Source organism: Haliotis asinina, chromosome 15 (assembly GCF_037392515.1).
Source record: "Haliotis asinina isolate JCU_RB_2024 chromosome 15, JCU_Hal_asi_v2, whole genome shotgun sequence".
Taxonomy (NCBI): Eukaryota; Metazoa; Mollusca; class Gastropoda; order Lepetellida; family Haliotidae; genus Haliotis; species Haliotis asinina.
This window is the reverse complement of record NC_090294.1, coordinates 11,420,575-11,447,568: the sequence shown is the minus strand read 5'-3', so window position 1 is coordinate 11,447,568 and position 26,994 is coordinate 11,420,575. Positions and strand designations below refer to the sequence as shown.

The window sequence follows — 26,994 nt, the reverse complement described above, 5'->3', positions numbered from 1 at the left end:
TGGGGACAGGCAAGAGAAGGAAGGACCATTCATTCTGGATTATCTCTGGAAAAGCATTTTACAATTTAATCAATATCTGATATTGCCAAATCTCTGCTTGCAGCCATCTTTAATGACTTGAATGGTACATTGGTACCATCATAATCCCACTTTTCAGAAAATGGGATTTTTTAAAAGCTTGTTTGTTGTGTTTGTGGAGGAACTGTTGTCATTTGAAACACATTGCAGGATACTAAAGCATGTGTATGATCTTGTGCTCATTTGGGTTATTGTTTGCCTGTCTGCATGTGGGGTGGTGTTGTGGATGAAGTGCTTGTCACATTAAATACCCAGGTTCAAATACAAACATGGGTAATGGTAAGTGGTGGGTAATGTTTTTGCCGTTAGCAATATTTATGAGCTCTTTTATGAATTTCAAATTTATCAACATACAATGGAATCATATTTTTTAGTAGCTTTTTAAACAGTTGATGCTTGCAGACCGGCAGACAAACTTGATTTCTGTTTCCAAAGAGGATCGGGCCGACTAATATGATTTTTTTTTGTTTCACTGGGTCAATTTGAGGTTAATTTTCTGTTTTTGCAAACTGGCATATTTTTTTATGTATTCATTTCAGCATGGTAAACCCCCCCAAAAATTGCTCTTTCCTGGTCTTTGATCTAAAATATATTCAAATTTACCTTATAACCTTTATTTGCTCTGTAACATTATGTGATTTTATTCCTGAAACCCATGCTTGTTGTAAGAGGTGACCAGTAAGTCGAGAGGTCAGACTCGCTTCCTTGGTTAAAGCATGTCCTCAAGTCCCCATATTGTCCATGCTAATAATGACAGTCACTGGATTGTCTGGTCCATGATAATTATATTGCATAATCTTGCAGTGTCTGGTACTGAACAACAAACACAAACAAAACAAATAGAATGTATGCTGGCGATATTATATTAGATTGTAATTTGTTATTTTCTTACTCTTTAAGCATATGTGTTTTGTAGTGAAACTCCTTTCAAGGAATCTTTCCAGTACAACAGAGATGTTACATGTTTAGTGCCACAACTTTGGTACGGTTATTTGTTTTTTGTGAGTAATTGATATTTCTCTGAAGGAGTACAATTTTTTAGTGTCATGCTCAGAAAAGATTTTCATTTACAGTTTGTTTTATCTCTCAGTAAGTATAAGTTTTGATACTAACCCTGTTGTTACATAATCTTGCTCCTGACATTGAAGCATGTTCTCATTGGTCGATTGTACAGCAGTTACAGACAATGTGATTGGTTGAATGAAAGTGTCACTCCATGTTTTCCAAAGTACACTGGAACGACACATTTCTCGACCCCAGATACAAGGAAACCTCACTCCAGACAATAGTTATGTGAAACAAATTATGTGCTTCATTAAATGTTTCATTTTCCCCAGCTTATGGATCCAAACATTGAATGTAAATTACACACTAGTGAATTACAGACACACTGTTGTGTCCCAATTACAGCAACAAAACCATGCAGACATCTGGCATTCAACATCAAATCTGCATACATATGTATATTCTGTGATAGCTTTTTGAGTTTATTGTCTTATTCCAAGTATTGAGATATGTTGAAATGGTTTATTATTTTGAGGGGACATAAATTGTCCAGATAAGTAAGATTATTGTCAAACATACAGGGTTGTCTTGTACCTCAAACATGTAATGAGTACTTTTGTCTGTGATCACCATGGTTACTCACATTTTTACTCTAATGACAGTCTTGCATTTTTTTTACCCAGGTAGAACAAATTCAAGGTATTGGTACATTCACAGTGAATGAGTGGAGCAACTGATACGATGGATTCTGGACAAACATCAGAATCAGTGTTAAAGCAGCATTAACTCTGTACTAACTTTCACTCACTGAGAATGAGAAAGAGATAGAGGCACTTTTATGAATGTGAATATTAAGTTCAATGTAATCGTGATATTGATGGAGCAGTGGTAGCCTAATGATCAAAGCGTCCACTCATCACGCTGAAGATCCAGGTTTGATTCCCCTTGTGGGTAAATTGTGTGATGTCCATTTCTGGTGTCCCGAATCATGTTATTGCTGGAACATTGCTAAAAGCAGCTTAAAACCATAATCACTCACTCACTGTGATGTTGACAGTAATATTCTCAAATAGTGTTTGGCAATGCAGAGTAGTTTCCCTTTAATTCAAGAGTACTTCATATGACCTGACTTTGCCCCACCACACACAGACAGTTACTTTGGTTTACTAGCCAGGGCCCCCTTTCACAAAACTCTCATAAGCTTAAGGTCTCTTAACTTCAAACGAGTAGCATTCCTACTTCCTGTGTTACAGTATAGGAGGTACAAATTCTACGAGAAAAGTTGAGAACTTTTTGAAACAGGGCCATGGTCAGTTTGTCTGGATTCTGGGCTGGTAATATTTGGGGCTTTGTATGATGTGTACTTTCCTGTTCCTGTCTCTACTTTGTCATGGCTGTTGGTGGACAGTGATGTAGCCGCGTGGTTAAAGCATTTGTTTGTCACACCGAAGACCCAGGTTCGATTTCCCACATGGTTTCAATGTGTGAAGCCCATTTCTTGTGTTCCCTGAGATGATATTGCTGGAATGTTGCTAAAAGTGGCGTAAAACTGAAGAGGCTCACTGTTCATGACTTTTGTGATGAGGTTAATGTTAACAAGCAACATCACTGCCACATTTCTCAAATTAAGGCTTTTTTTTTTTTTCATTATCAGGGGTGGCAACAGGAAAATCGGTTTTCAGCTGAAAAATTAATAGTGTGTCATTGAATAGAGTTCAGATGACAAAACTGATCAGTTTGAAATTAAATCAGCGGAAATCCACAGTTCAACAGAAAATTGTCATCCCTGCATTATATGTACTGAAAAACTAAACACTGAATCCAACCCATCACACTCACAGTGTTTTATGTATGCATGAAGTTTGCAGTTTATTTGGTGCTGATCAATCATGGCTTGTCATAGCTGAAATGTAGATTTCATTGTCTGCTTTACTGTTATCTTTCTGATCTACATATGTATGTCAACAGACTATTTACTCAAGGAAGTGTGAAGATATGTCCATATTATTTTATGTCAAGACAAAAGTCTCTCTTCTTAAAATCAGACATAAGTTGAAAGCACTAGGGTCTGATTTTAATGAGATTGATCTTGAGGTAAATTTCTTGAGAATATATTTCTTATTCATGTTATACATGTATATATATTGTTTTGTTAATATTTCTGTACATTATGATGAAGCATCCCAGTGATTTTTAGGGCTGCAACGATTCGCCCAGACCTTGATTGGATCCAGTTTTCGATATTGGTCCCTTGATGCGATTCTTCATACATGTGAAAACATCAGATTTCATTTAACTCTTAGAGTCAACTATTTCAGGGTGAGGTCCATTGTCAACTAGGCGATACATCTTCTAACAACAATTTTCATTGGATAATTAGGCCAGCATCAAACTATCATGTTTCACCATATTGCAGCGCTAGGAACTGCTCATTTTAGAGTCAAAATTACATTCTGACTGTGTGGAAATAATTTAAATGCGTATTCAAATATTGAATCGAAGTAGTGATAATGGCTCTCGAAAATCAAAACTAGGTTGTCCAATTCGCTTTTCAATGAATGAAACCGAATTGCTGCAGCCCTAGTGATTTTAAGATGTCAGGGTGATACTGTCTTGTTCAAACAAATGAAACGCTGAAATGGATGTCTCGTTACACTCAGTAATGTTAGAACTGACCATCAGTGTGATGCCTGTGAAGTACAGGACAGGTTGGGCTGATCAGCAATTTTATGGTATACTCAGGATGAGAATTAACTGATTATAATGGTCATACTGACTTATCAGAACAATAACTTGATGTGGACAAGTCCGTTTGAGACATTAAAATGTTGACACAGTTCACTATTTGTTACAAAGGAGGCATGCAAAACAAGGGACAGAGAGGTGTGCGAGAAAGGATAGAGACAGCCCACCACAGGTTAATGAATCAATGACTTTGTTGGCACTTGTGCACGTGCTTCTCAAACACCTCCCTTATAACAAATAGTGAACTATGTCAGTACTCTAATGATAGTTTGTTAAACTTCTGTATTTTTAGGACATAAATCTTGCTAAAATCTCACTGAGTTGGTATGATATTTTGATTATGATCAATGTTTCTTTGATTGCAATTCATCAGTCAACGGACTGTATATAACATGTGTATCTATTTTTCTCAAAAAAAGACCACTTGTGAAGACTTGCATAGTCAAACATGGCATTGTCAGTCACTTGATTGTCTGGTTCACATTCAATTTATTTAGATTGCCGAGTACAGTGTTAGAACTCAACTTCTCCAACTCAGTTTTGTTTCAATACAGTTTTTGTAAAATGACCTTTAGCAGTGACCTTTTCATTTGATAAGCTCATAATAAAGAGTAAATTCTTGTAACTGCGACAGCACAATGATGATGTTATCATTATGCCTGAACAGGTTTTTTTAGGGAAAACATGAAGCACCACATTCTGTTTTTCACTGAATTTATGACAACCCATCTTTTTCACTAGTACTTACATAAGGACTCACAACTGTCGAGGGAACTTGAAATAAATGTTTTTTTAACTTATCTTATTATAATTCATTAAAATATCATTTTAGAAAATCACCTACTATGGAGTATAGTTTCAGCAGGTGCAGTAGATCTAGAGTGAAAAAAACATTGAGTCAGGTACTAATATTTTATTGTGTTGTAAATAAGAACATGATCAGTTATTCTTGTTTGGTAGTGTATTTTGAAACAGGAACAGCTCACTTTCCATTAGATGGGGCATCTTCACCCAGAACACTCATGGTTCCATGTCTACCAGTACTTAAGATTGTGTTAACCACCAGATTTATATTTTCATTCCACATTAGAAATGTAATGGCACTATTGTGAAACATTCAAATACACATGGAAAAGGTTCAACACCACTCCCTGCTTATCTAGTACAAAATGTGATCAGGAGCAATTTCGGTTTCTGAAGTTCAATACAATCATGTCATTGTGTTTTAAAGAGAAATTATACACCAAGAAACTTTTTAAATTAATATATATGAAAAATATACCACTGAACTTTCAGATCAGAACTAGGATAAGTAACAATAGGTCATCTTCTATGACACAGTCTCCAAACACCAAGTGATTGCTTGCAGCGCTTTACCTTTTTTTACCTTGTATATACCTCAAATTCATACAGATCAGTTTTCTGAGTCATGGAGTAGTATGTGCAAGAGTTCACGATGCTGAACTTTTTTCAAGTGTATGCATGTAGTCATTCATGAACTACGTCATTTGATGCCAAGTTTATTTAGTTTGTATGTGAAGTTTGTGAGGCAACAAACCTATGAACATCAGCTGATACTGTGATATGGTCTTATCAGGTTTCAACTGTTTCTGTTGTTGACAATGTTCTTGCTTTTCTTCTGTGAAATGTTTCTTATTGACAGCTGTATGTGTATATCAAAACATGTTGTCTTGTCTCACAATAAAGTCTGTTTTAATAACAGTCGTGTCATCAGATTCCTTGACCAGGAACATGGTACCATGTGCTTCCTTGACCACTTTGGCTGTTTTTACTGAATTCAGGTCTGACAGATCCTCTCAGGTCACTTGGTGTAATTTTACATTTAAGTGGAACAATTTGTGAGTCAAAAATATATAGTTTCAAAGAGTATTTACCAATTTTGAGAAACATTGCTACAAGTAGTATATTGCCTCTTACCTGAGGCACTGTTACAAGGTGAGACTTGCTAAGTTGTTGAATGTGTCATTGTACTGCATTATTCAGACTGTTGGTGGAATATTGCTGATTGCACACAAAGTGTTTTGGATCACCAGTAAAGATAGATATTTGTTTGTTGCTGTCATCTAGCTGCTCAGTTCCAGCCAACACAAACAAACATTGCATTTCATCATTCTAGAGAAAGTACTTGTGGTACTAGCATTTCCTAAGCACTCTAGTAGCACTCACATTCTGAGCAGAGATAAAATTATTGAGTGTTAAGTACATATCCTTCGTATTTCAACTGTTGCTTACGAAGAAAGAATTTTAAAAACAACATTAATTTGGATGGCTCTATTTCCAACTTTTCGAATGTTCACTCACACAACCTTATCCATGGTTTTGACAAACAATGTCCTGAAATGTGATCACAAAACACAAGGAGTAACTTTTACCATGTTTATTGCCACAGCAGTACAGGGTTACTACAAGCTGTTCATAACAAAAAGATGAGTGGACAGACACTAGCATCTTCGGTGTCATCAGCATCTGCGACCGTGGCAGAGGAAACGGTCTTGGAACAGTCACTAAGAAGCAATGTGTTGCAACAGGTGAACTACACAATAAGTATTGGTTATTATTGTTGAGAAACAACTAGAATTGTAAAAAGCAAGTAATTCTACTTGAACACATTATCCACTGGTAAACTTCACAACCACTTAGTGTCAGCAAATAAAATACTTAAAAATTGTTCCTAAAACAGTTTTCATGTAAAAATTGCACCATCTAAAGTCAACAAAGCATTCTGATAAGCGTACGAACAGTCGCTTAAATACCAGGGAAGGGCACAGGTAGTATATATTCATGACATAGTAACAGTTCACATAAATTAATCAAAGTTTGCTTGTATTTTTCATGTGAAGACTAACAATATATTTCAGCTCGTGCCTTCTCAGCAAGCTTTGTGACTTCCCTTTACTCAGCAACCTGTATGGCCTCTGTTTGCATCTTGTCATGACCTGACACCTATGGCAAGATGGTCGGGAATGTTTCCCTATCATGACCAGTTCACAGCTGTGTAGGAAATGATAGAAAAGTATTTCAAATTGTAAACAGAAAGCCATCAGTGACTACCTGTAAAGGGGGAGAACTCTTTATTTAAGACAGGAAGTGGTTTACAACCGTCTACTTCCATCGCTGCTACATAACACTTGCCAGGAAAACAAAATGGCATTCATAACAAAACAAAAGCTTACATGATTGGTCAAATTTACACTGTACAGTCTTCAAGTGATTCCTCTGGTACCTACTCCTAGCAGCAAATACATGACCACTTCCAACTAGTCCTAGCGACACCTGGCAACAGGCAGTTAACTGGACTCCCATGGAATATCTAGCACACTGCTCACTAGGATTGGCACCAAGTTATTTACAGGTTTAATATTTCTGCCCCGAGCTGGTTGAAACAACCATGCCGCTAACTCTAGAATATGGACGTAACAGAATTATAAAAACACAAATGATGCTTAAAACTTGACAATCATAAAATAGAAAAAGCCTCAATTCCATGGTTAAGTAAGGCCATCGATCGCTTTCAATTATACAATCAAATGTACATAAGATTCTACTAAACTATGTCACCATGGTATTTTCTACGATTTATCAGCTCATGCATGGGTACAAAACAAGGTTAAAAAGCAATTCTGGTCACTTGTTGATGTATGATTTTACACTTATTTACAGATGAGAACTACAACTACCACAAACAGGCTGACAACTGCAAGCCTTATATAGAACAGGACACTTTCATAGCTGGGAACTCACATCAGAACCAACCAGTTTTATGCTTCGATGCTGCTTTATCCAATATTAGAGCTGGTCTTATGCCTTTCATTATACAAACAATTTAATACCTTTCTCAGTTCTACATCCCAAATGTTACATTAACGTTTAATGTATAATTTTTTCTCAGTGTTATGGATCTTGTGAGACTTATTTGGGCACTCAGGAAAGGCATATGATCAGTAAAATGGATACAAACATGAAGCATCCAACAATGTCGAGAAAGAGACTTACAAGAGTGGAGACACAGCTTTACACATCACAAACAATACAAAATTGTACACATCCTTGTGTCATGCCTCACAGCAGGTCACATATGGATCCATATCCAGTATATAAGTTACACAGGACTTTTGACATTGATACACACATCCAGAAAGGAAACAGCAGAGCAACCTCCCCTGACACCAAAATCCCCAATCCCAGACAATTCATGCTCTGCTACCGAAGTCCAAAATAAATCAAAACACATCTGTGAAATCCTCAAGCAAGTCTCCACATGGTTTCCAGCGCATCAAATATTGTTGTAACATGAAATATATATCTAAAGTTTGAAAATAGAAAGCAGGGTCCCCTGAATAAACTTATTAGGTCATTCAAATGTTTTCAGCAGCAAACTGTGACATGAAATTAATGAAGTGGAAGCAAAGAGTTATCTACCCATAGGCTACGCAACCTCCACTCCGATAGAAGATCTAGACAGGCATAGAAACACTACCATATGTGGTGTAATGCTTTAGCATATGGCAAGACAGATCTCTGTGAGTTGCCATGGTAATACTACATCAAGAGGGCAGTGACACTATCAGTGCGGCATACTCAGACAGACTCTGCCTTGCTGGAACAGCTGTCACCTGGAGATGAGAGTACTCAGGAAGAACAGCACTATAGTTGGAGGAGCCAGTATCTGAACGATGGTACGAATACTTGTTGGATGAAAATGAAACATTTGCACATAAATGCAATATTGTGATACATGTGCTAACATATATTTCAAAAAACATGATTAAAAGTGACTAAAATGCAAAATAACAGAAGAAAAACTCTAATTATCCCTCAGGAAGCACAATTTCCATGACAACATATCTGTAATGTAGCCTCCTGGACAATATTGTCGTAAAAATGATGGTGATAAAATCTGCCAGATGTCCAAACTCCTCGTTCACTAACCTAGCAGGGTACATGGTAAGCTGGACACATGGCCTCAAATGTCACAAATGGCAGCACTGATCTCGCAGTCTTCTCTCATTGGTACAAGGATGAAATGAGTGGCGAGAAAATGCATAGACTGTGACTACGACAGTAACAAGCAATAAACCAAGAGTTACCTCCCTTCTTTCACTCTTTCATGTATAAAAGCTAAATGAAACAAGGTTTCGCCGTCTGCTCCTTCGATCAACGCTGCAGCATGTCCCCAACAAAAGCAAATGTTGAAGTGGCAGAAGGACTGCTCAAAGCGCCCCTGTCAGGGAACCATGGAGTGAGTTGTGTAGCTAGTGAGAACATAGTTTGCTGCCGATGACATCATTGATCGGGGAATTCTCAGATTGCACTTTCCTTGCTCTCCTTGTTCTTCTTCTTGGAGAAGGATGGCATGCGGAACTTCTTCTTCTTCTTCTCCTTCTTGGGAGACGGCTGTTCCTTGGTTGGGGAGCCCTGCAGAGGTGAGTTAAATGTTAGATGCAAGTATTTGCAGACAATAACACTTGCAAATACATGTAAAAAAATAACCAGATGGTCTTTGCACTAACCAATCATTTTTCAGCAGCCATTACATTAAATGTGACAAAAGTCATCAAAGTCGAATATAGATACTTATTACACCACTGGCTGATACAGTTGTGATTTCATAGTTATAACCCCATGACAACGGTCCTCCTAAATGGATGATCTACAGGTGTTGTAGCAGGGTCCTAACATTGGTCTTCATACCAACATTGCCCCTTCAGTGCTCACAGATATTTTGACATCTAAAAGACCCAATGAACCTTAAATGAAGGTGACAGTGTGGATGCTTTGAGTGACAATTTAAGTGCAGAGATAACATCTCGACATTACAAACAGAGATGCCAAGCTTCAAAAATTGTTTGTGGTTACTTTTTCCCATTAAGTACACATTCTTTCATCTTAATTTTCTCCCTCAAACAGAATATGATTTCGTATGGTAAATTTCATGTGCTAGAATTACTTCTTTATACTTGGGACATTCATTTTCTTTCAGTTTTAATCCAGCACTTAAACATAACCTGTCGACAAAATGTTGCTCAACAGCTCGAAATATTTATGGACAGGGACTAAAAATCTTCAGTCTAAGTTGTTGAGAGAGTGCACTTTCAGAATTTTACTAACTACTTGTCCACTGACTACCCTACCTCTTTGCTACTGCGTTCCTCTAGTGTGTCGCCGCCGCTGGCACTGTCTGTCGACCTCAGGGTGTCTGACTTGGCAGGGGAGCTTGGTTTCTCACCTTCACCACCTTCTTCTGACAGACAAAAACATTCAGTCTGTGACTAACTCTCAAACAGAAGACATACACAAATATTGATGGAAAACCTTATAATCTGAAGATTGTAAACATGTAGAACTTACAGCAAACACATACATTCACAAACTTTCGCAAATGTGTTAGTTCAGTATGACAAGGATTTCCAATTTAGCCTTTAGCTCTAAGGGATACAAATGCATGCTGGACATAAAGAAACAGTCATACAAGACTTTATTTAGATCATTCTGTAAAACAGCATCATAAATACAAAGGCAGTTAAGGTCATTCAGTGATGCACTCTGCAGTTAATACTAATCAACCTGCGCAAGATATGCAGCGATGGAACATAAAAACCTTTCACTTCTCAATCCTCTGCAGCACAGAAAGATAATTAAATTGGAGGTGGTGTATGAAAATATCAAACATTTTGTAATAGCTACTTCAAAGCAACATGCAACTGACAGGCTTGGATGTGACAAAACTGGGCCACTGTAATCTTCTAACTAAATTACAACTTAAGCAGAACTTGAGCCAGATGGAATAGGTTTCCATGTTGACATCCTTGTCTTGACTAAAATGTTTCAATATCCCCAAGCCCTGAACACAATCAGTACAGATGGCTGGTCTAAGAAAACTATTTGGCCTGCCACATCCTCCTACAATAATCCTAGAGTTGCTGTTCTGTTGTGACTTCCAAGACCTTTGGCTACCACATCCTGCTACAAATAGCAGTCTTGTGATTTCAGGGAATCAAAACAAATATCTGTTCAATATCTGTTAATCATATCATGATTCAAACAACAAATGTAATTTTGTCTAACTGACATCAAGTTACGGACACAGGTAGGAAGAAAAGATCTCCATGTTCAGGCAGAAGAAGACATGAATCTGCACATGTACACTATCTCACCTCGGGGTTGTCTGTCAGATTTTGATCGCTCCAGATTCTTCTTCTCAAGTTCTCGAATCACTAACAAGGAAAAGACAAAATGCACAGCTAGGACACAAACAAAAGCTTAAAAAAGTAGTATAGCCAGATAAACAAAATCACTAGTAGAAAGGAAGCTGATGTCACACATTCTTCAAGTGTCTCCACTGAGCAGTGCTGACCAGTCAGTTCTGCTGAGTAGGAGATGGGGAGATGGGTCAAGCATGTTAAATACCACAGGGAGAGACGTGTGAGGAAAAAGTGTATTATGTTGAGTCAGCAGAATATAAATCATTTATGCGAAATTGAAAGTATTGTTTCACAGGTTTCGGAAAACAATGAGAAGAAAAAAAAGGTTATGAATAGTGAATCCATATTTAAAACATTGGATCAGTTACAAAATAAATACATGACAATCATTTGTCTTCTCTTCTGAATTTGAAGGGTTTATATTACTGAGGGTTGAAACTGTAGACTGAGGTTAATATAAGCATTCCCCAGTTCCAGGTAAGTGCTGTCTGAATATGCCATGTGATGTGAAACTCACTCTCAGGACTTTTCATAGGTTGTCGCTCAGACTCGGACCTTTTAATCTGAGTAGTACGTTTTTCATCTGTGAACATGCAAGAATACACGTGCCAAGCATGCAACAACGTGCAAAATACACACTACCAATGTGACATGCAACAGTGCCCAGTTAACAGGCGTCTACAACAAGAAGTCATACAGAACCACCACCTACTTGTCTGTCAACAGAGGGCAGAATACGTTCTTTAATAACTCTTAGATCAATTCCCTTAAACTGTTCAGATATTTGCTTCGTTTTCTGCAGAATTTACTACCAGTAGTCATGGACTAGCGGTCTACCATGAATTTCTAGGGCAGATCTTCAATCCATTTGCTGACTACAACACCTATTTTAACTGACTATATATAAATAGGACAAATCTCACTGGCCACATCACAAGTTCTGTAGAAAAATTGAGCATTTCATTCAATTATATTACGTCTACAGGGACTGATATACGTTACTAGACTGCACAACTCTCATTCCTTACAACCTTGGCAATAAGACCATTCTCCTCACATCAACATTAGTTCAGAACAAGGTAGCACAAATTTTATAAATAAGTATTAAACACAGTCGGAAGTGTTAGTTTGCAGCAGGAAGAATTATTTTGAGATGTATAGTGAATACATAATACTTTATATGCGTATAATTATTTTGTTAAGCTAATGATCACATACCTAATTTGCACTTACAAATATTATTTAATGAACACATGTACAATCCATGAGTTCAAGCACACTGCTACACTAGGACAATGTTTATAACAATGAGTATGGTTGTCTGTATAGACACAGTCATGGCGCCCAACCCACAAGTCACATGACACACAGTTGGTCACCTGATCGGCCATGAAGAGGGGGATGATGCAAGTCATCGTGTGCTAGCAGCCCACCTCTAGGTCTTCCCTTTTTGGGTGGAACTGGTGGTGCTTGAGTTGATTGACAATATGCTTGAACAATCAGTGAATGTTCTTTTATGCTATGTAAACAATATTCACGCTACATTTATCATGCGGTACAATTTGACCTACGCAATCAGGGCATGACAATGTTATACTTCAGGTTAAGCATAATAACCACCCATTCTACACTAGTCTGCTGGTGCTATTGTGCCTGGAATCCTTGCAATGTGTTAACAACTCGGAACAGTCATGCACCTAGGACTACAAACTTACATCAAGTTAGTAAGACGTTATCCCTAATGCTCAATTTATCTTAAATAGTTCACAAATATGGTGACCAGTGACCTAGAGAAAAGCCTTACGAGTACTATGATGCAGAGCAAAGCAGAGAAAGACAGGAAATCATGCATGTATGTACAACCCCTCAGGGTGTCATCTACATTTGGAGAAATAGAAGACCACAAGTATTCTACAAGCAAAGCTATATCGATTGTAACAAATTAGTATTAGAAGACCATCAACTCATCATCTGACATTGAAGTAGTACAAGGATGTTTCAACATGCTGCTGACATTTACTGCTTGAAGACGTAGCCACCATGGCTATTGCAGTGACCCATGTTACAAGGAGATGGGCAGTGAGATGAAGTGTTCCAACACAGCAGTGAAAGAAGGATGTATGACACAGGGATTATGTGACAGTATAATGATGATATTAATTTCGAATAATAAACTGGTTGAAGAATTGAAGAGATTGATATTGATCTATGAAGTGATTTCCATTACGTACAATGTGTAGAGGTACTAGATGTTCAATACTGAATCATGAAAAAACATAAACTTTTGAAATTAAAAGGTGCTTGAGGTGTAATGCCAAATTATTGGACAGTCAAGACTCCTTGAATTTAAAATTTTAACATCAAGTCATGACAAGGACCTCACTGTCTTTGGTCTATTTTATCATTACGAAGTACCTGTAAACTTTCTCGTGAACATTTTAAAGTGGAGGTTTTTTTTTTTTTTCATTAAGATACCAAGTACCATTTGAGTACTCAGAATAATGAGGAACTATGGCATATGTCAGCCATTAATCTGGTACCATAGATTACAAGTCATATTCAGATGGGACAGATGGTTGGACAACTGGAACAATGGATGGATTATCAGGGGATGGGAGATTGATAGGAGGAAGCAAATGGATAGATGGATGAAAGAAGAACGATGGACAGGGGAGCAGAAGGAAGAATTGATGGTTGTGGGAAGAACTGAGGACTCATTTATTGTCCAGTGTTGAAAATTGAATTTCTAATGTCAGAGCACTGTTGAAGCATCATCCAGCAAGCACAGCAAGAGCACCATTCCCTTGAGCAGCGGAGGCGAGATCTGTGTACGTACCTGATTCATTGTTGGATGGCAGCGACTCAGGCTGGCCATTCACACTCTCATCTAGGTTAGTTTCCTCAGGCAGTGGCGCAATGCCCGACTCTACATGAAACAACAAGGCTCCGTGCACAGAACAACAAACACACACACACAATAGAGTAGAACAGGGTGCACACACCAACAGTCAGTTAGGCTTCAGTGTTAAGACCTGTCACCTAGTTTCACATACTTGGATACAACTGTCTTATGGTAGATCACACACAGATGCTGATTATAGCATATTGCAGCCATATATCAACAGGATCAACTGAGTGAATATTCTGTTATGCCACTCACTATATCACAGCTGTGTGCAGTACGTATTATTGGTAATGATAATACTGTCATGGTATCGGTGACACACACAATCAGCAAGGTCAGTCATGGCAATTTCAGTGAAGATGAACACACTGAAAATCCTAACCACTACTTTAGCATGTTGTTCAGAAATACTGGTATTCTTACAATTTCAAACTGTTAATCTCTAATGAGCAATCTTAATCTTAATTTTAACATGTCACGCTTGAATTAAGAATGATATTTCAAAGCGATAAAGAATTATTAAATAGTTAATTACCACTCCGGTTAAAACATATTTCTTTCACCACTAAGCAGGACATAAACTGACACTCATGTCAACACAGTACCATGTACACTACAAAATCATTGCTCAGATCAGGATTTACATACTGAAGGATTGTACACTTCCTTAATGGCTAGTATAAGATATTTAGGGCTGAACGTGCAGGAGATGGACAGAGGAGTCACTACAGAGGACTACAAATGAAACAACTCATCAAAACATTTACAAACATTACAGGATATGCTCACAAAAAGTATTTTATTCAATTAGACTTGAAAGCTTCAAAATTACTACTATGATCCTCCAAAATAAGCCGACATACACATGCTTTTCTCTTTTTTACAATTGCAGGTACTTTTAATAATTCTTTTAAAATAACTTTTAATCAAGGAAGATCACATTTATACCGTATTGCAATTCTGAAATGCTCTCATCAAAACTTATGATCCTGCAGGTTTGCGACATGCATTGTTTCTGGGGTGTTGACAGAGGCAGCACCACAACATCTACAGCTAAAGAACAGAACACGGGAACGCTAAATTCTTGGCACAAGGCAAATACTGAACACTTATCTTACCTTCTGCAGATGTGGAGTTGAGCTGTTGCATACGCTCTTCTGAGGAGATGAGGCGGCCATCGGGACCTGGACTTAGGTCATCTCCAGCTGCACAGAAAAACAGATTACCATCAGTAACACTGTACAGTGAAGTACAGACTGCAGACAAGGAGTGAGTATGGTTTTACGTCACTTTGAGAAATATTCCAGCAATATCATGGCTGGGGACAGCAGGAATGGACTTCACACTTTGCATCCATGTGGGGAATCAATTCTCATCTGTAATGCTTTAAACACTAAGCTACACTATTGCAGATATTGAAATTACAGTTCAACTTGTTCATGAATGAATCAAACTTATCAAATCTATTCACTATTTACTGCTTGTTTCATTCAGTCGTAATTGTTTAGCAAAATGAAGGCATTGAGAATTGAAACCTACCAGGGGTGTAATCAAGTATCCCCATCATCAAGCTATAGTTACCTTCCTGTTTGTTGACCCCCTTCTGGTATTCCTCAAGTTCCTTCTCTGACATGTTTTCGAAGGGGTTGGCTGCGTAATACGACCTGTACACGACAGCGTTGTGCTGGTGGTCACGCTGGATTATGCCCTTAGATGCTGCTCCAACAACGATCACGTGGTCCGAGGCATTACTTAGGTTCCCGTCCTGCTGTGGACAAACCAGAGAAAGAATTTGTATGATGTTAAAGATTTTTACATCCCTTCAATACACAATCTCTTCAAAGGTTGTAGAAGGGTTAAAATGTTCAAAAGGTTCAAAATAAAGCAAAATGACTACAATAAAGCCAAATTTTCTATTATTTCCAAAATCACAGTTTATGCTGTTTTATACAGTCAACATTCAAACCTTGTCTTAGTCAGTGGTTGGTGTCAAGAGAAACAATACAGGCTGTCTCGACACATTTGTTTGCTTGGCATTATTAGCAGCTGATGAGAAATAAGAAAGTAAGATTCTTTACGGATAACATCTTTATTACATGTGATGCAACATTCAGGCAGAACAGACTTATATACCTTATACCTACAAGTTGTTATTGCTTTATCCCTGCTCATGTACATAAGTCTGTTCTGTGCTGTATTGCTTCACTCTTGCTTGACAACAGTATAACAATCCATACCGAAACGTCCCATCATATGTAATGAAGAAGTTGTTATCCATAAAGAATCTTATGTCTTCTTATGTCTGGACACAGCTTGGAACTTAAAACACATATTGCATATATCACTGCATCAAGATTAAACTAAGGTAAAGACTTCTAACTCACTTTCATTTTCTGTGCTTCATCAAATGACATTCCTTCTAAGACTTTGGACTGGGGTCCAGCTGATACCTTATCCTCATAGTAGTCTTTTCGGATCTGGAAAAATAACATATAAGACATGTTGTTTGTTGTAATGCTGTACTTCCCATAACTCCAACTACATGAAGATGGTCTGTTAATTCTTATGTTTGGATGAGACAATTCAATCACTGATATCATTAGCATCAAATTTGACATTTCTCTCACTGTCTGATTCATTATGTCAGTATCATGGTTACATACCTGCTTCTGCTTCAGTTTAAGTTCTTTTGGGTTATCTCCCTGTGGTGCAAACTGATTTGGGCCATCCACTTTTATAGGGGTGCTGGTTTTGGAGGGCGAATCGGTCCCCTCTGGTACCCACTGAAACAACGGCAAAGATTCATCATCACAAGTTGCTTACTCTTCTTATCATGTAGAAGATGTTCGTTAAACATTTACAGTTTGTTGTTTAGTGCGGACCTCAGCAACTAGTCTGCTACATCCAGTGATCCTACACATACTCTATATTTGATACTACTGCAGTATAGACAGACAATACGGACACTATGGATATCAACAATATTCTTTAACACATACAGAAGGAAATGCTGACCCCAAGCTATGGTGCTAATATGGTCACAGTCCACATCATCAGGGTGTGGTAATCAACAATTTATGAAATCATCCTAAGACCCCTTCCATTTAGCACATATACAGTATATGAAATAAGTTCCATCTGTCCGACCGAGCCGGGCTAGACTTCTGACAGACGGTCTAAATTACAGTCTGTTAAAATTTTCAGATTTTCCAATTTTCAGGGTAAATCCACCAGATCTTGTCTGTTTAAATCCTTTTGTGGATGGTAATATTTTGCAGTTACCAGATATAGTGACTCCAGTTTTACGCCGCACTCAGCAACATTCCAACTATATGGCGGCAGTCTGTAGATAATCGAGTCTGCACCAGACAATCCAAAGATCAACAACATGAGCATCGATCTGAACAATTGGGAACCAATGACAAGTGTGAACCAAGTCAGAGAGCCTGACAACCCGATCCCCTTAGTCGTCTCTTATGACAAGCATGGGTTGCTGAAGGCCTATTCTACCCTAGGACCTTCACAGATCACACTATTCTAACCTTGAAACTCTACAGGGGTCCCTACTTTCAATCAACAGGTTCCTCTACCACCATGACCAACATTAAGAGTAAACTGTCAGCCAGATCCACTAACCTTTGTGTATTTCTTGGGATTGGTTGTACCAATTTCCTCTAGCTCCTGTCTCTTGTATGTGTTGGGAGACGTGAGCCAGCCAGCCTTGTAAGCCTGCTTCTGTCTCTCCAAGGCAGTCTTCAATGGAGACCTGACCAGCATGAAAAGTAACACAATGTAAGTAAAAATAGAGATAATTAACTCCACATAATGATTTTGCCACTGAATGGTCAAAATACAGTGATTTATCCAGACCTGCCCAGATATCAACATTGGCTCACAACACTGGTTGCAAGAGACAGAAAAAAATACAGATTTGAATCAAATATTTCAGATTAGCTTTCTACAAATTACTAACGAAGGTCCCATCTTAACCAGTCCTCATTATCCAATACTGGGACTTGTCACGAACTATGGACATCGTACATTTACAATGGTCACAGGAATTAGGTTTCACTGTAACACTTGGAGCATGTTCTTATCATTACTCATACCTAACCACAACACCCCATGTTGAACAGAATACATGTGAAAACATACATTTTTAAAGTACAAGCACAGAACTTTTGTTCCAGGCCACTGATCACTTTACTCCAATCTCTTTAACATATTTACAAGGAAAACATCAATAAACAGATTTGCTCAGTTCTGACCAACAATAAATCACAAATAAAATCAAATGCAGCAAAGAAAAGAGCATTTGTAGTAATTTACTTTCATACATACCAGTGAATGAGAAAATCAGAATATTACAGATGCATTGTGAATTGATAAAATCAATATTAACACATGAATATTCAGGACCCATTAATGAAACAAATATTCACAAAACTGATTAAACAGTTGCCATGGTTACTGTAAACAGTCATCAATACTATCACTGATCAATATGAGAAATTAATTATCCAGGTCATTAGCAGTATGGACACTGGTCACTGCAGGTATTATCAGGTGAGTGGAAGACAAAGCATGCAGGTATTGTGGCAGATTATCACTACTTCTGCTTCTGCAGAATCTGATAAAATCAGTTCTGTTACCTTGGTTACAAAGGACTCTAGCAAAGTTTCCACACCAGCAACATTTCAACATGCATTTGCAGAACACAAATAAATCAAAGACAGGCTGTGAACATCTATTGTCAGTTACATTGGGAAATGAAAGCTTGGTGACATGAACTCAAGAAACAAGCTCAACAATCAATGGAAAATAGAACTGAAGTTAACAAGAGGAAAAGCAGCAAGTTCTCTGGCACTGCATTAAACAAAGAAAAATCCTATCCAAACATTGTACAAGAGGAATATTTACCAGTTGTTTGCAATTAGAGATGAATATCATAGTGTCCTTGTCACAGTCCTTATGTTAAATACTAACAAATAACATTTGCTGACGATCAATTCTACCTTCAAACAAAGGTTTGGTCATCATCCATCATTCACACTGACTGACCCACAAAATTTTGTTCTACACCACCTTTAGCAACATTCCAGCAATATCATGGTGAGGGGACACAAGAATTAACCTTCACACATTCTTCCCATGTGGGCAATCAAACCTGGGTTTTCATGTGATGAGCAAACGCCTTAACCATTATGCGATCCCACTGTTACCCATCATTCAAAGGGGTTCATTTAACATCAATACTACATTTAGAAACTGCAGGCACAACTTTCTTCTAATACTGTCATAAGCAGCCAGTATTTTCTGAATAAAAAGGCATATTATTTGGGGTGCATATCTCAAAAACAACAGGATAGTAATCAACATCCCACAGTTTTATTTCTGAACATCAAAGGTGATTAAGAGCAAGTCTTGGGTATTGGCACCAAACCTTCCAAATACCAGAGTTTAATAGGCTCAAGAAAAAAGGGTTTTACATTTTAAAGATGCTTCAATCTGCAATCAGAAACATGTTAGTAATGTTGTTAATTACTGCTGAGTCGTCAAAACTGAGCAAATCATTCTACAATTATCACTACATGCAAGGATATGTAATTGTACAGCAGAGTATGTTAGTTCTGACATACTGATTTCCTCAGCACATAAAAAGGTCACTGGCCCAAGACCTCTACGAAAGTCTGGCTTGCAATGCAACAAGTGAGTATTCTTATTTTCCCCTTGCTTTAACTCAAATATGATAACAGCCATTTTGGTTATTGAAATATGATTGAAAATGCCAACCCATTTCATTACAAGTCAGACAAAAATGCAGAAGTCCTGGTGTCATGATTTAAAGTCTTTAGTGATTGTGTCAATAGCAACAGAATGTCACCGTGAGAGCCAAACGTGGGAAATATGTGAAGAAATGCTTTACTTACGCATATTTTGAATGTTCAATGTCGCCATCAAAAACATATGTGAAGGAGCTGGAGGATGGGGGAACCTCGACGTCACTGTTAGACCTCTCTTTCTTCTCCTGCTTCAGAATAGGCATCTTGTAAACATGGCCTGTGCGGAAACCCTGGAAACAGCAACAGAATGTTCATCTCTATCAGTTTCAACATTTACTGTCAATGTCTGCGAAAGAATCATGATTTTTCACTCTTTTCATGCTAGGGTTATGCCAAAGAGCTTTGACTTCTATCCTTAATTTCAAATGAAGTGGTAAGGATGCCTTTCCACACTAACTAACAATGTTGATGACAATACTACTCAGAGATAAAATGGCATAGAGATAAGCAAGAAATAGTAGTTCTTGAACTTATTTTGCATAGTGCATTATTCTTGAAATGTTTTACAATTTCTGTTCACCACCAACTTTGGCCCTGAATATGAGGGTATGAGAGAAGGTTATCGTGCTTCAACACTGCAATATTTTCAGGTGACGGACACTGTGATTCGAAGTATTCGAACATCTTCAGTGTGGACTATTAAACTTTCTCACCCTACAAAAAATAGATAAATATTGAAGGGAGACTTACTGCATTATCTAACTGCCTCATGAGGGCCTCAAACTCCAGCTCTCCTGTCTTCCATCTACGTCCAGTGACATCCACCCCTCCCCCACCTTGGCTGGCCACCTTGAATGTCTCTTTCCTGGTCTCATCATCAACCAGAACCAGGTTGTCTAGCCCTGCTGGTGCTGCTCTCATCTGTACACAACACATCGAGGTAATTTACAGAAACAGCTCTCACAATCTAGTCCTTGGTAACAGCAAATTAAATATTTAATAACTATCCTGAAGGACTTTGAAAACGCATAGCCAACTTTTATATGGAATAAATAATGAAAACGACCAGAGATGAAATCAACTGGTATTATTTCTCAAAAGCTCATTGAATGAACATTCAATACAAAGAAAAAATACAATGCAGAAGTTTCAACAGTATAAGAATGACGTCATTCAAAGTAAGCTACCCTCACATTAGCAGTCAGTATCTTGTGTCACCATCAGCCCGGGCACAAGCATGGATAAGCTGAGGTATAGAGTCACAGAGGCGAGTGATAAACGCCATTGGAATGTTTCTCCATTCTTGGCAGTTCATCCCAGAGGTGTTCCATAGGGTTCAAATCTGGTGAATATGTGGGCCAGTCCATCACATTGATCCCAGCTTGTTGGATGAAAGCTTGTGTGATTCTTGTGGTGTGGGGACGTGCGTTGTCATGCTGGAAAAAATCAACTGACGTTGGGGTCGTTGGTGACGGAGAAGTAAATGAACGACTTCAGCCCTAAGAATTTCATCCACATAGCGCTGTGCTGTGAGATTCCCCTGGATGACATGAAGATCACTCCTGAAACATGCGTTTACTGCCCCTCAAACCATCACGCTGCCACCACTAAATCGATCTCGCTGGCACACACATGCGTTGGCGTTCTCATCCATCAACAAAGGACACACAGTACCCCGACTCATCAGATAACACAATTCTCCGGAAGAAAAGTCGTGGTTGAAGCCCATATCGGTGAGTAAATTGTCGTCGGGCTTGGCGGTGATGCGGCTGTAAGATGGGACCACGGCAGGAGCGTCATCTCAGGCATTGTCAAACTGTAATGGGGTGGATTCACCTGCCATGTCTGCCTATGGTGTTTGCTGCTGTTGTTGCTTCTGTCCAGAAGCGGTCTCTGAGGTGAGCCAGTTGCATTTGTCGGTCTTGTCTTGGCGCTGTTACCAGAAGTTGACCACGTCTACCGCATCTCTGATGGTAAGGTTGAAGAGAACATAGCTGTGTGCAATAGCTGTAACGTAAATGTCAAATACAGCGGGGGAACAAGCAATCTGAGCTCCCACATTCGTATTCACCACAAGAAACAGATTATGTCGTCTCAGACTGTCACTTTGGGGAAAGGGAAAGTGAAACTTGAGCCAGAAGTGCTTACCGAGTGTGCGCCACAGTGCTTACAACAGACTATCACCCACGTGTTCGAAAAAAAGGAGTACTCGGCCACTTCACCTAGAGCGATGTCAATCACAAACAAGATAGCACGTTTCATCGTAAGAGGACTTCGGCCGTACTCGATTGTAGACGATCATGAATTTCGAGAACTCCTGTCTGAGTTAGATGTCAAATACCGCTGTCCCTCACGGTATACGTTTGCCAATAAAATCATTCCACAGATGTATGAAGAGACAAAGAGACAAATTCTGATACAACTGAAGGAAGCTGAACAGGTATGTGGTTTGTGTAGTAGAGTCATTTTTAACTGCTTCAACTTGCTTGAATGTTGTGTTGTTTCACTGACATAAAAAAATCATAAATAATTAAAATATTACATTTGGGGAGAAGATTCTTGTACATATGGAAGCCACATCACAGTATCTTTCAATGATCAATTAAAATTTTAGACTGAATCTTTCTTTTATTTATCATTGAATAAACGAATTATCAATCTTACTGCCTGTAACTCTGCACAGATTTTGTTCTTTGAAACCCACCATTCTGTATAATTACATAGGTTGCGTTAACAACCGATGGCTGGACGAGTTGTGCTACAGATAGCTACCTGACTATCACTTCATGCCATATCAACAAGGACTGGGAAATTGTCAACTTAGTTCTTCAGACACGTGTCCTCAATGAAAGCCACACAGGTAATTGAATGTGTAAATATTAAATAAGCATTTGTTCTTTTGATAAATCACTGAATGCCGTATCAATATGGTGGCACATTGGGATAGTGAATGTTACAAGCTGTCAAAAAAAAATCCAAACAATTTTACAAATTTGTATAAGGAATTATCTTTGCAAATTTATTTATGAATCCATTCCATCCAAACGAATCCCTTAAAACATTGCTCAGAAACCCATTCAGTAATCAATATTAACTGAAAGTGGTTCAATATTGATTTTACTTTTTAAGATTCCAGATTTAAATATACATTTGTTTGCATGAATGTTACTAAAACTTACTGAATTCGTCTAATTTGATCAAAGATTAAAATTAATATGATATTCTATATTTCATGTTGCAGCTCAGAACATTGCTGATGAATTACAAAGTGCTGTACAGAATTGGCGGGTCAACACTACTGTTGGGTTTCCCCCTGTCACTACAGACAATGCAGCAAACATAACTAAGGCTGTAAACCTGTGCAAGTCCAACCTCCATGTACCATGTCTAGCACATACACTCAACCTCGCTGTGCAAAAGTCCCTCAAGGTGAAAGAGGTGTCACATATCCTAGGAAAGATGAGAAAAATTGTTGGATTCTTTCATCGCTGTCCACCAGCAAATCAAGTCCTGCGAGATAGGGCTGTACTTCTCGCTCTCCCAAACCATGACCTTATCATTGATTGTGTGACACGCTGGAACAGCGCCTTTGACATGGTGGCAAGATTTTTGGAAATGCGGGAAGCTATCATTACTGCGCTTGTGGCAAAGGAAACTTCCAAGACAAAGGGAGATTTACCGTCACTAACTGATAATGAAATCAGTCTTGCAGAGGAGGTTGTCCATTTCTTAAAACCAATGAAAGATATGACAACACTTCTCTGCTCTGAAGGTACACCAACTGCCTCTGTCATTATGCCTCTGAAACATCACCTTCTCACTGTTGCACTGAGACCTGACGATGCAGATAGTGCCACCATCAAGGAAATGAAAGAGATCATGACATCAGACCTTCAGCCAAGATATGTCAAACAGGCAGATTTGCTGTATTGTGCATCAGCAGTGGATCCAAGGTTTAAACATTTGCCTTTCCTCAGTGATGAAGAAAAGTATGATGTTTTTAAAAAGGTCACGACTGAGACTGCCAGACTGATTACAGAAAAGCGCAAGCTACTCACTGTAAAGACTGAACCCACAGAATCTATCCCTGCTCTCCCTAACCTCCCATACATTGAGGAAAATGTGCCTGTTAATGTGAAACCTGAATGTAAGGATTCTACAGACATCACTACTTCATCAAAACAAGCAGTAGACTCTGAAGGTAACAGTTTCACCAGTAAACCTAGTCTGTTGGAGGGAATCCTTGGTGACGTATTTATTGTTGATGATGAACCTGCCCAATCGCCTTTCGATTTGGCAAAACATGATGTTGACAGGTACTTTAATGACGGCCCGATTCCCCTCAGCAGTGATAGTTTGGGGTGGTGGAAAGTAAATCAGTTGAGGTTTCCAATCCTAGCTGTGTTTGTGAAAATGATGCTCTGTGTCCCAGCCACAAGCGTACCCTCTGAACGCGCATTTTCCACAGCTGGAGACATTATTACACCCAACAGAGCTTCACTGAAGCCCGACAATCTGGACATGCTTCTGTTCCTGAAGAAGAACTTGAAGTGAACAGTTTGTGTGAGGAACGATTTCGCAAAGTGTGCAACTGAACTTTATTTTCGTTTGTGGTAATGGGTGCATTTCCACTAATGTGGACAACTTTGACAGATTACTGGTGGCAGACTTGCCTTTGATTCAACTATTTTTATGTTTCCATAGTGTTATCATTTGTTACAAAATGTTATACTTTTCTAAATTTAGGTCAGTCTGGAGGCTATTAAACAACCAAAGTGCCAAAACATATTTATTTTATTTCTGTTACCTTTATTATTGTGTTCACAAAACTGCAATACTTCAATTAAACATTCCATGTTGTCTCCATATCTTGTTATTTATCTGTAAACCACTGGCTTACAGCGATACACAGGGCGCCTGAATGAATGGTGTAACGGTAACTTAGACCTTGATGTCACACACAGAGAGCTATAATGAATTTATGATGTATGTGTATGGGCAGAAACCTCCTAGTCAATATATCGCAATATATTGCAATATCTGTAAAATTATTGCAATATATCGCAATATGAAAATCAGGGCAATATCCAGCCCTATTGAATTGTCAACGTACTGAGGAAGACTCTGTTTTCAAGGACATGGAATGGATTCGAACTCGGACAATAAGTCAAAAAGACTTGTGATCCATTAACTATTCTAACATTGGACACCTCATTTTCATTGGATATAATTAATTAAAAATCCTCTATGCATTTTCAAAGTCTTTCAGTATACTTCCACAAAAACAAGATACTGTTAACTTTAAAAATATCGAAAGATAAGGGACAAACAGACATTTAATACGAACTTCACATTCATTGGAACAGATACTAGGAAAAGATACCACTCCCTGGAAATAGAATGAAATCAGTTACATTACTTCTTTTGTTAAAAGTACAACTTACTTGAGTATCACAGGCAGCGACCAGATTGAATGCGTAATGATACGCCTCTTCCATAGTTTCTCCACAGGCTACCATTCCATGATTCCGTAACAGCATCACCTGAATCATCCATGCAGATTTCAGAACAATAACTACAGACTTGAAGGGGAAAAACTGACTGGTTTTGAAATTCTGCAAATTCAGTTCTAACCCCACCCATTTAACTTACTTCTTCTCCACTACCCATGACTCCGTTTTAGTTCATTCTGTACAAAATACATTGTTAATGTCTCCAAGAGCAAAGCACTCCAAAAACAGGTATAGCTAGAATTCAAAACTAAATGCATTTGGCAGACTCAGAAAAAATAGTCTCATCACTATTATTTTCATACATAACACTTCAATTATTTCATAGCTGTCATAACATTTTTCCGTAACTTTTACGGGCATTGGGAGATGTGGGCTGCATGAGGGCTTCTGAATAGATAAATGATCCTGGAGAACCACCAACCTTATTTGTGGGTCCGAGATTGCGAGCAAGTTTGTCTCGCTCTTCCTGGTCCACCAGTATTCCAGTGTATTCATGAGTACTGATGTTCCCACAAATAAGGGACTCCTGTGAAAGGGGGAGCAATCCACACTTCATTGCTGATACCTGGAAAAACAAGTTTGAACAGTTAAGGATGTGACTGACATATATACTGACAGAAAAATATCAAGATATACCCATGAAAATATGAAGGCTGATGATCATTTGCAGACATCAGTGCCTGAGGCCAAATTCCTAATAATCGTCAACCTTATTATAATGGCGTGATCCATAACTGCACAGCCTTAAAATAATCCACTCTAACAACATAGTTACTTTAAGAAAAAAGAAACAAAAACAAATGGACAACTTAATTTATCTCTCCTTGCTAAGTTGCCAACTCTCCTCGATTACAATCAAAGGTGGATATGGAAATCTAGGAACCTAAAGTAATGGTGGCAACAAGTCCTTCCCCATCAGTCTCCTAGCTTTTACTTGGTCATGACCCTATGATCTTTACCATGCACAATGAAATCCAACTTGGCCTAAGTTAACTTACTGCAACAACATTGGGTGTGTGAAGATGAATGATGCACTTGATGTCCGGGCGGGCTTGATGGATGGCTGAGTGCAGAACGAAGCCAGCTTTGTTCACCCCGAACGTCGTGGATCCTGGGTCTACGAGATTACCTTTCATGTCTACCTTTACGAGTGTTGAGGCAGTCACCTCGGGGTACAGCAATCCAAATGGGTTGAGCAGGAAGTGCTCAGATTCCTGACTTACACGCACCTGCATACAGAAATACAAGAAATTAGAGTGGTCAGAAACTTTGATTCAAGCACCAAAATGAATTGAAAATTAAAAAGAAAAACAATGAACACAGAGATTATTTGTTTGTCTTTGAAAATACCACACTTACCTCATCATGTGCACTTACACCAAATAAAAGTGGAATTCTATTAGCTCTTTAGTTAAAAGACGGTTTTATTGGTTTTTTTTGTAATTTACATTTTATTTCTGAATCCTTGTTACAATAAAAAAAAACTAAGCAGCCACGGGACTGCTCAGTCAAATGATACATAGTGGTCTTATGGGATACGTTTAGTTTTAAGCCACACTCAGCAATATTCTAGGCATATGACAGCAGTCTACAAATAATCCAGTTGGGACCAGGCAATTCCAGGATCAAAAGCATGAGCATAGATCTACGAAATTGGGATACAAATACATGTGTCAACCAAGTCCACAAGCGCAGCACCCACTCCTGTTAACGGCCTCTTACAACAAGCATGGATTACTGAA

The 26,994-nt window shown here is 38.4% G+C and overlaps 1 protein-coding gene across 15 annotated transcripts in view; it reads right to left on the bottom strand.

Moving 5' to 3' along the window:
- Positions 1 to 6,211: 6,211 nt before the first annotated feature.
- Positions 6,212 to 26,994, bottom strand: part of LOC137265902 (protein hu-li tai shao-like) — a 53,827-nt gene continuing 33,044 nt past the window's right edge. The window contains exons 5-19 of one of the 15 annotated variants that reach the window (XM_067801366.1): positions 26,251 to 26,481; positions 25,674 to 25,817; positions 25,184 to 25,282; positions 20,490 to 20,660; positions 19,887 to 20,029; positions 17,593 to 17,722; positions 16,620 to 16,739; positions 16,341 to 16,433; positions 15,538 to 15,721; positions 15,075 to 15,161; positions 13,888 to 13,977; positions 11,569 to 11,634; positions 11,004 to 11,063; positions 9,981 to 10,090; positions 6,212 to 9,264 (exon numbers count right to left, since the gene is read on the bottom strand). In XM_067801366.1, the coding sequence (XP_067657467.1) occupies positions 9,151 to 9,264; positions 9,981 to 10,090; positions 11,004 to 11,063; positions 11,569 to 11,634; positions 13,888 to 13,977; positions 15,075 to 15,161; positions 15,538 to 15,721; positions 16,341 to 16,433; positions 16,620 to 16,739; positions 17,593 to 17,722; positions 19,887 to 20,029; positions 20,490 to 20,660; positions 25,184 to 25,282; positions 25,674 to 25,817; positions 26,251 to 26,481 (1,842 nt within the window). In that variant the 3' untranslated portion in view covers positions 6,212 to 9,150. Of the gene's footprint in view, positions 9,265 to 9,980; positions 10,091 to 11,003; positions 11,064 to 11,568; positions 11,635 to 13,887; positions 13,978 to 15,074; positions 15,162 to 15,537; positions 15,725 to 16,340; positions 16,434 to 16,619; positions 16,740 to 17,592; positions 17,723 to 19,886; positions 20,030 to 20,489; positions 20,661 to 25,183; positions 25,283 to 25,673; positions 25,818 to 26,250; positions 26,482 to 26,994 lie in introns of all 15 variants that reach the window. The other 14 variants (XM_067801365.1, XM_067801367.1, XM_067801368.1 and 11 more) reach the window with 14 other exon arrangements.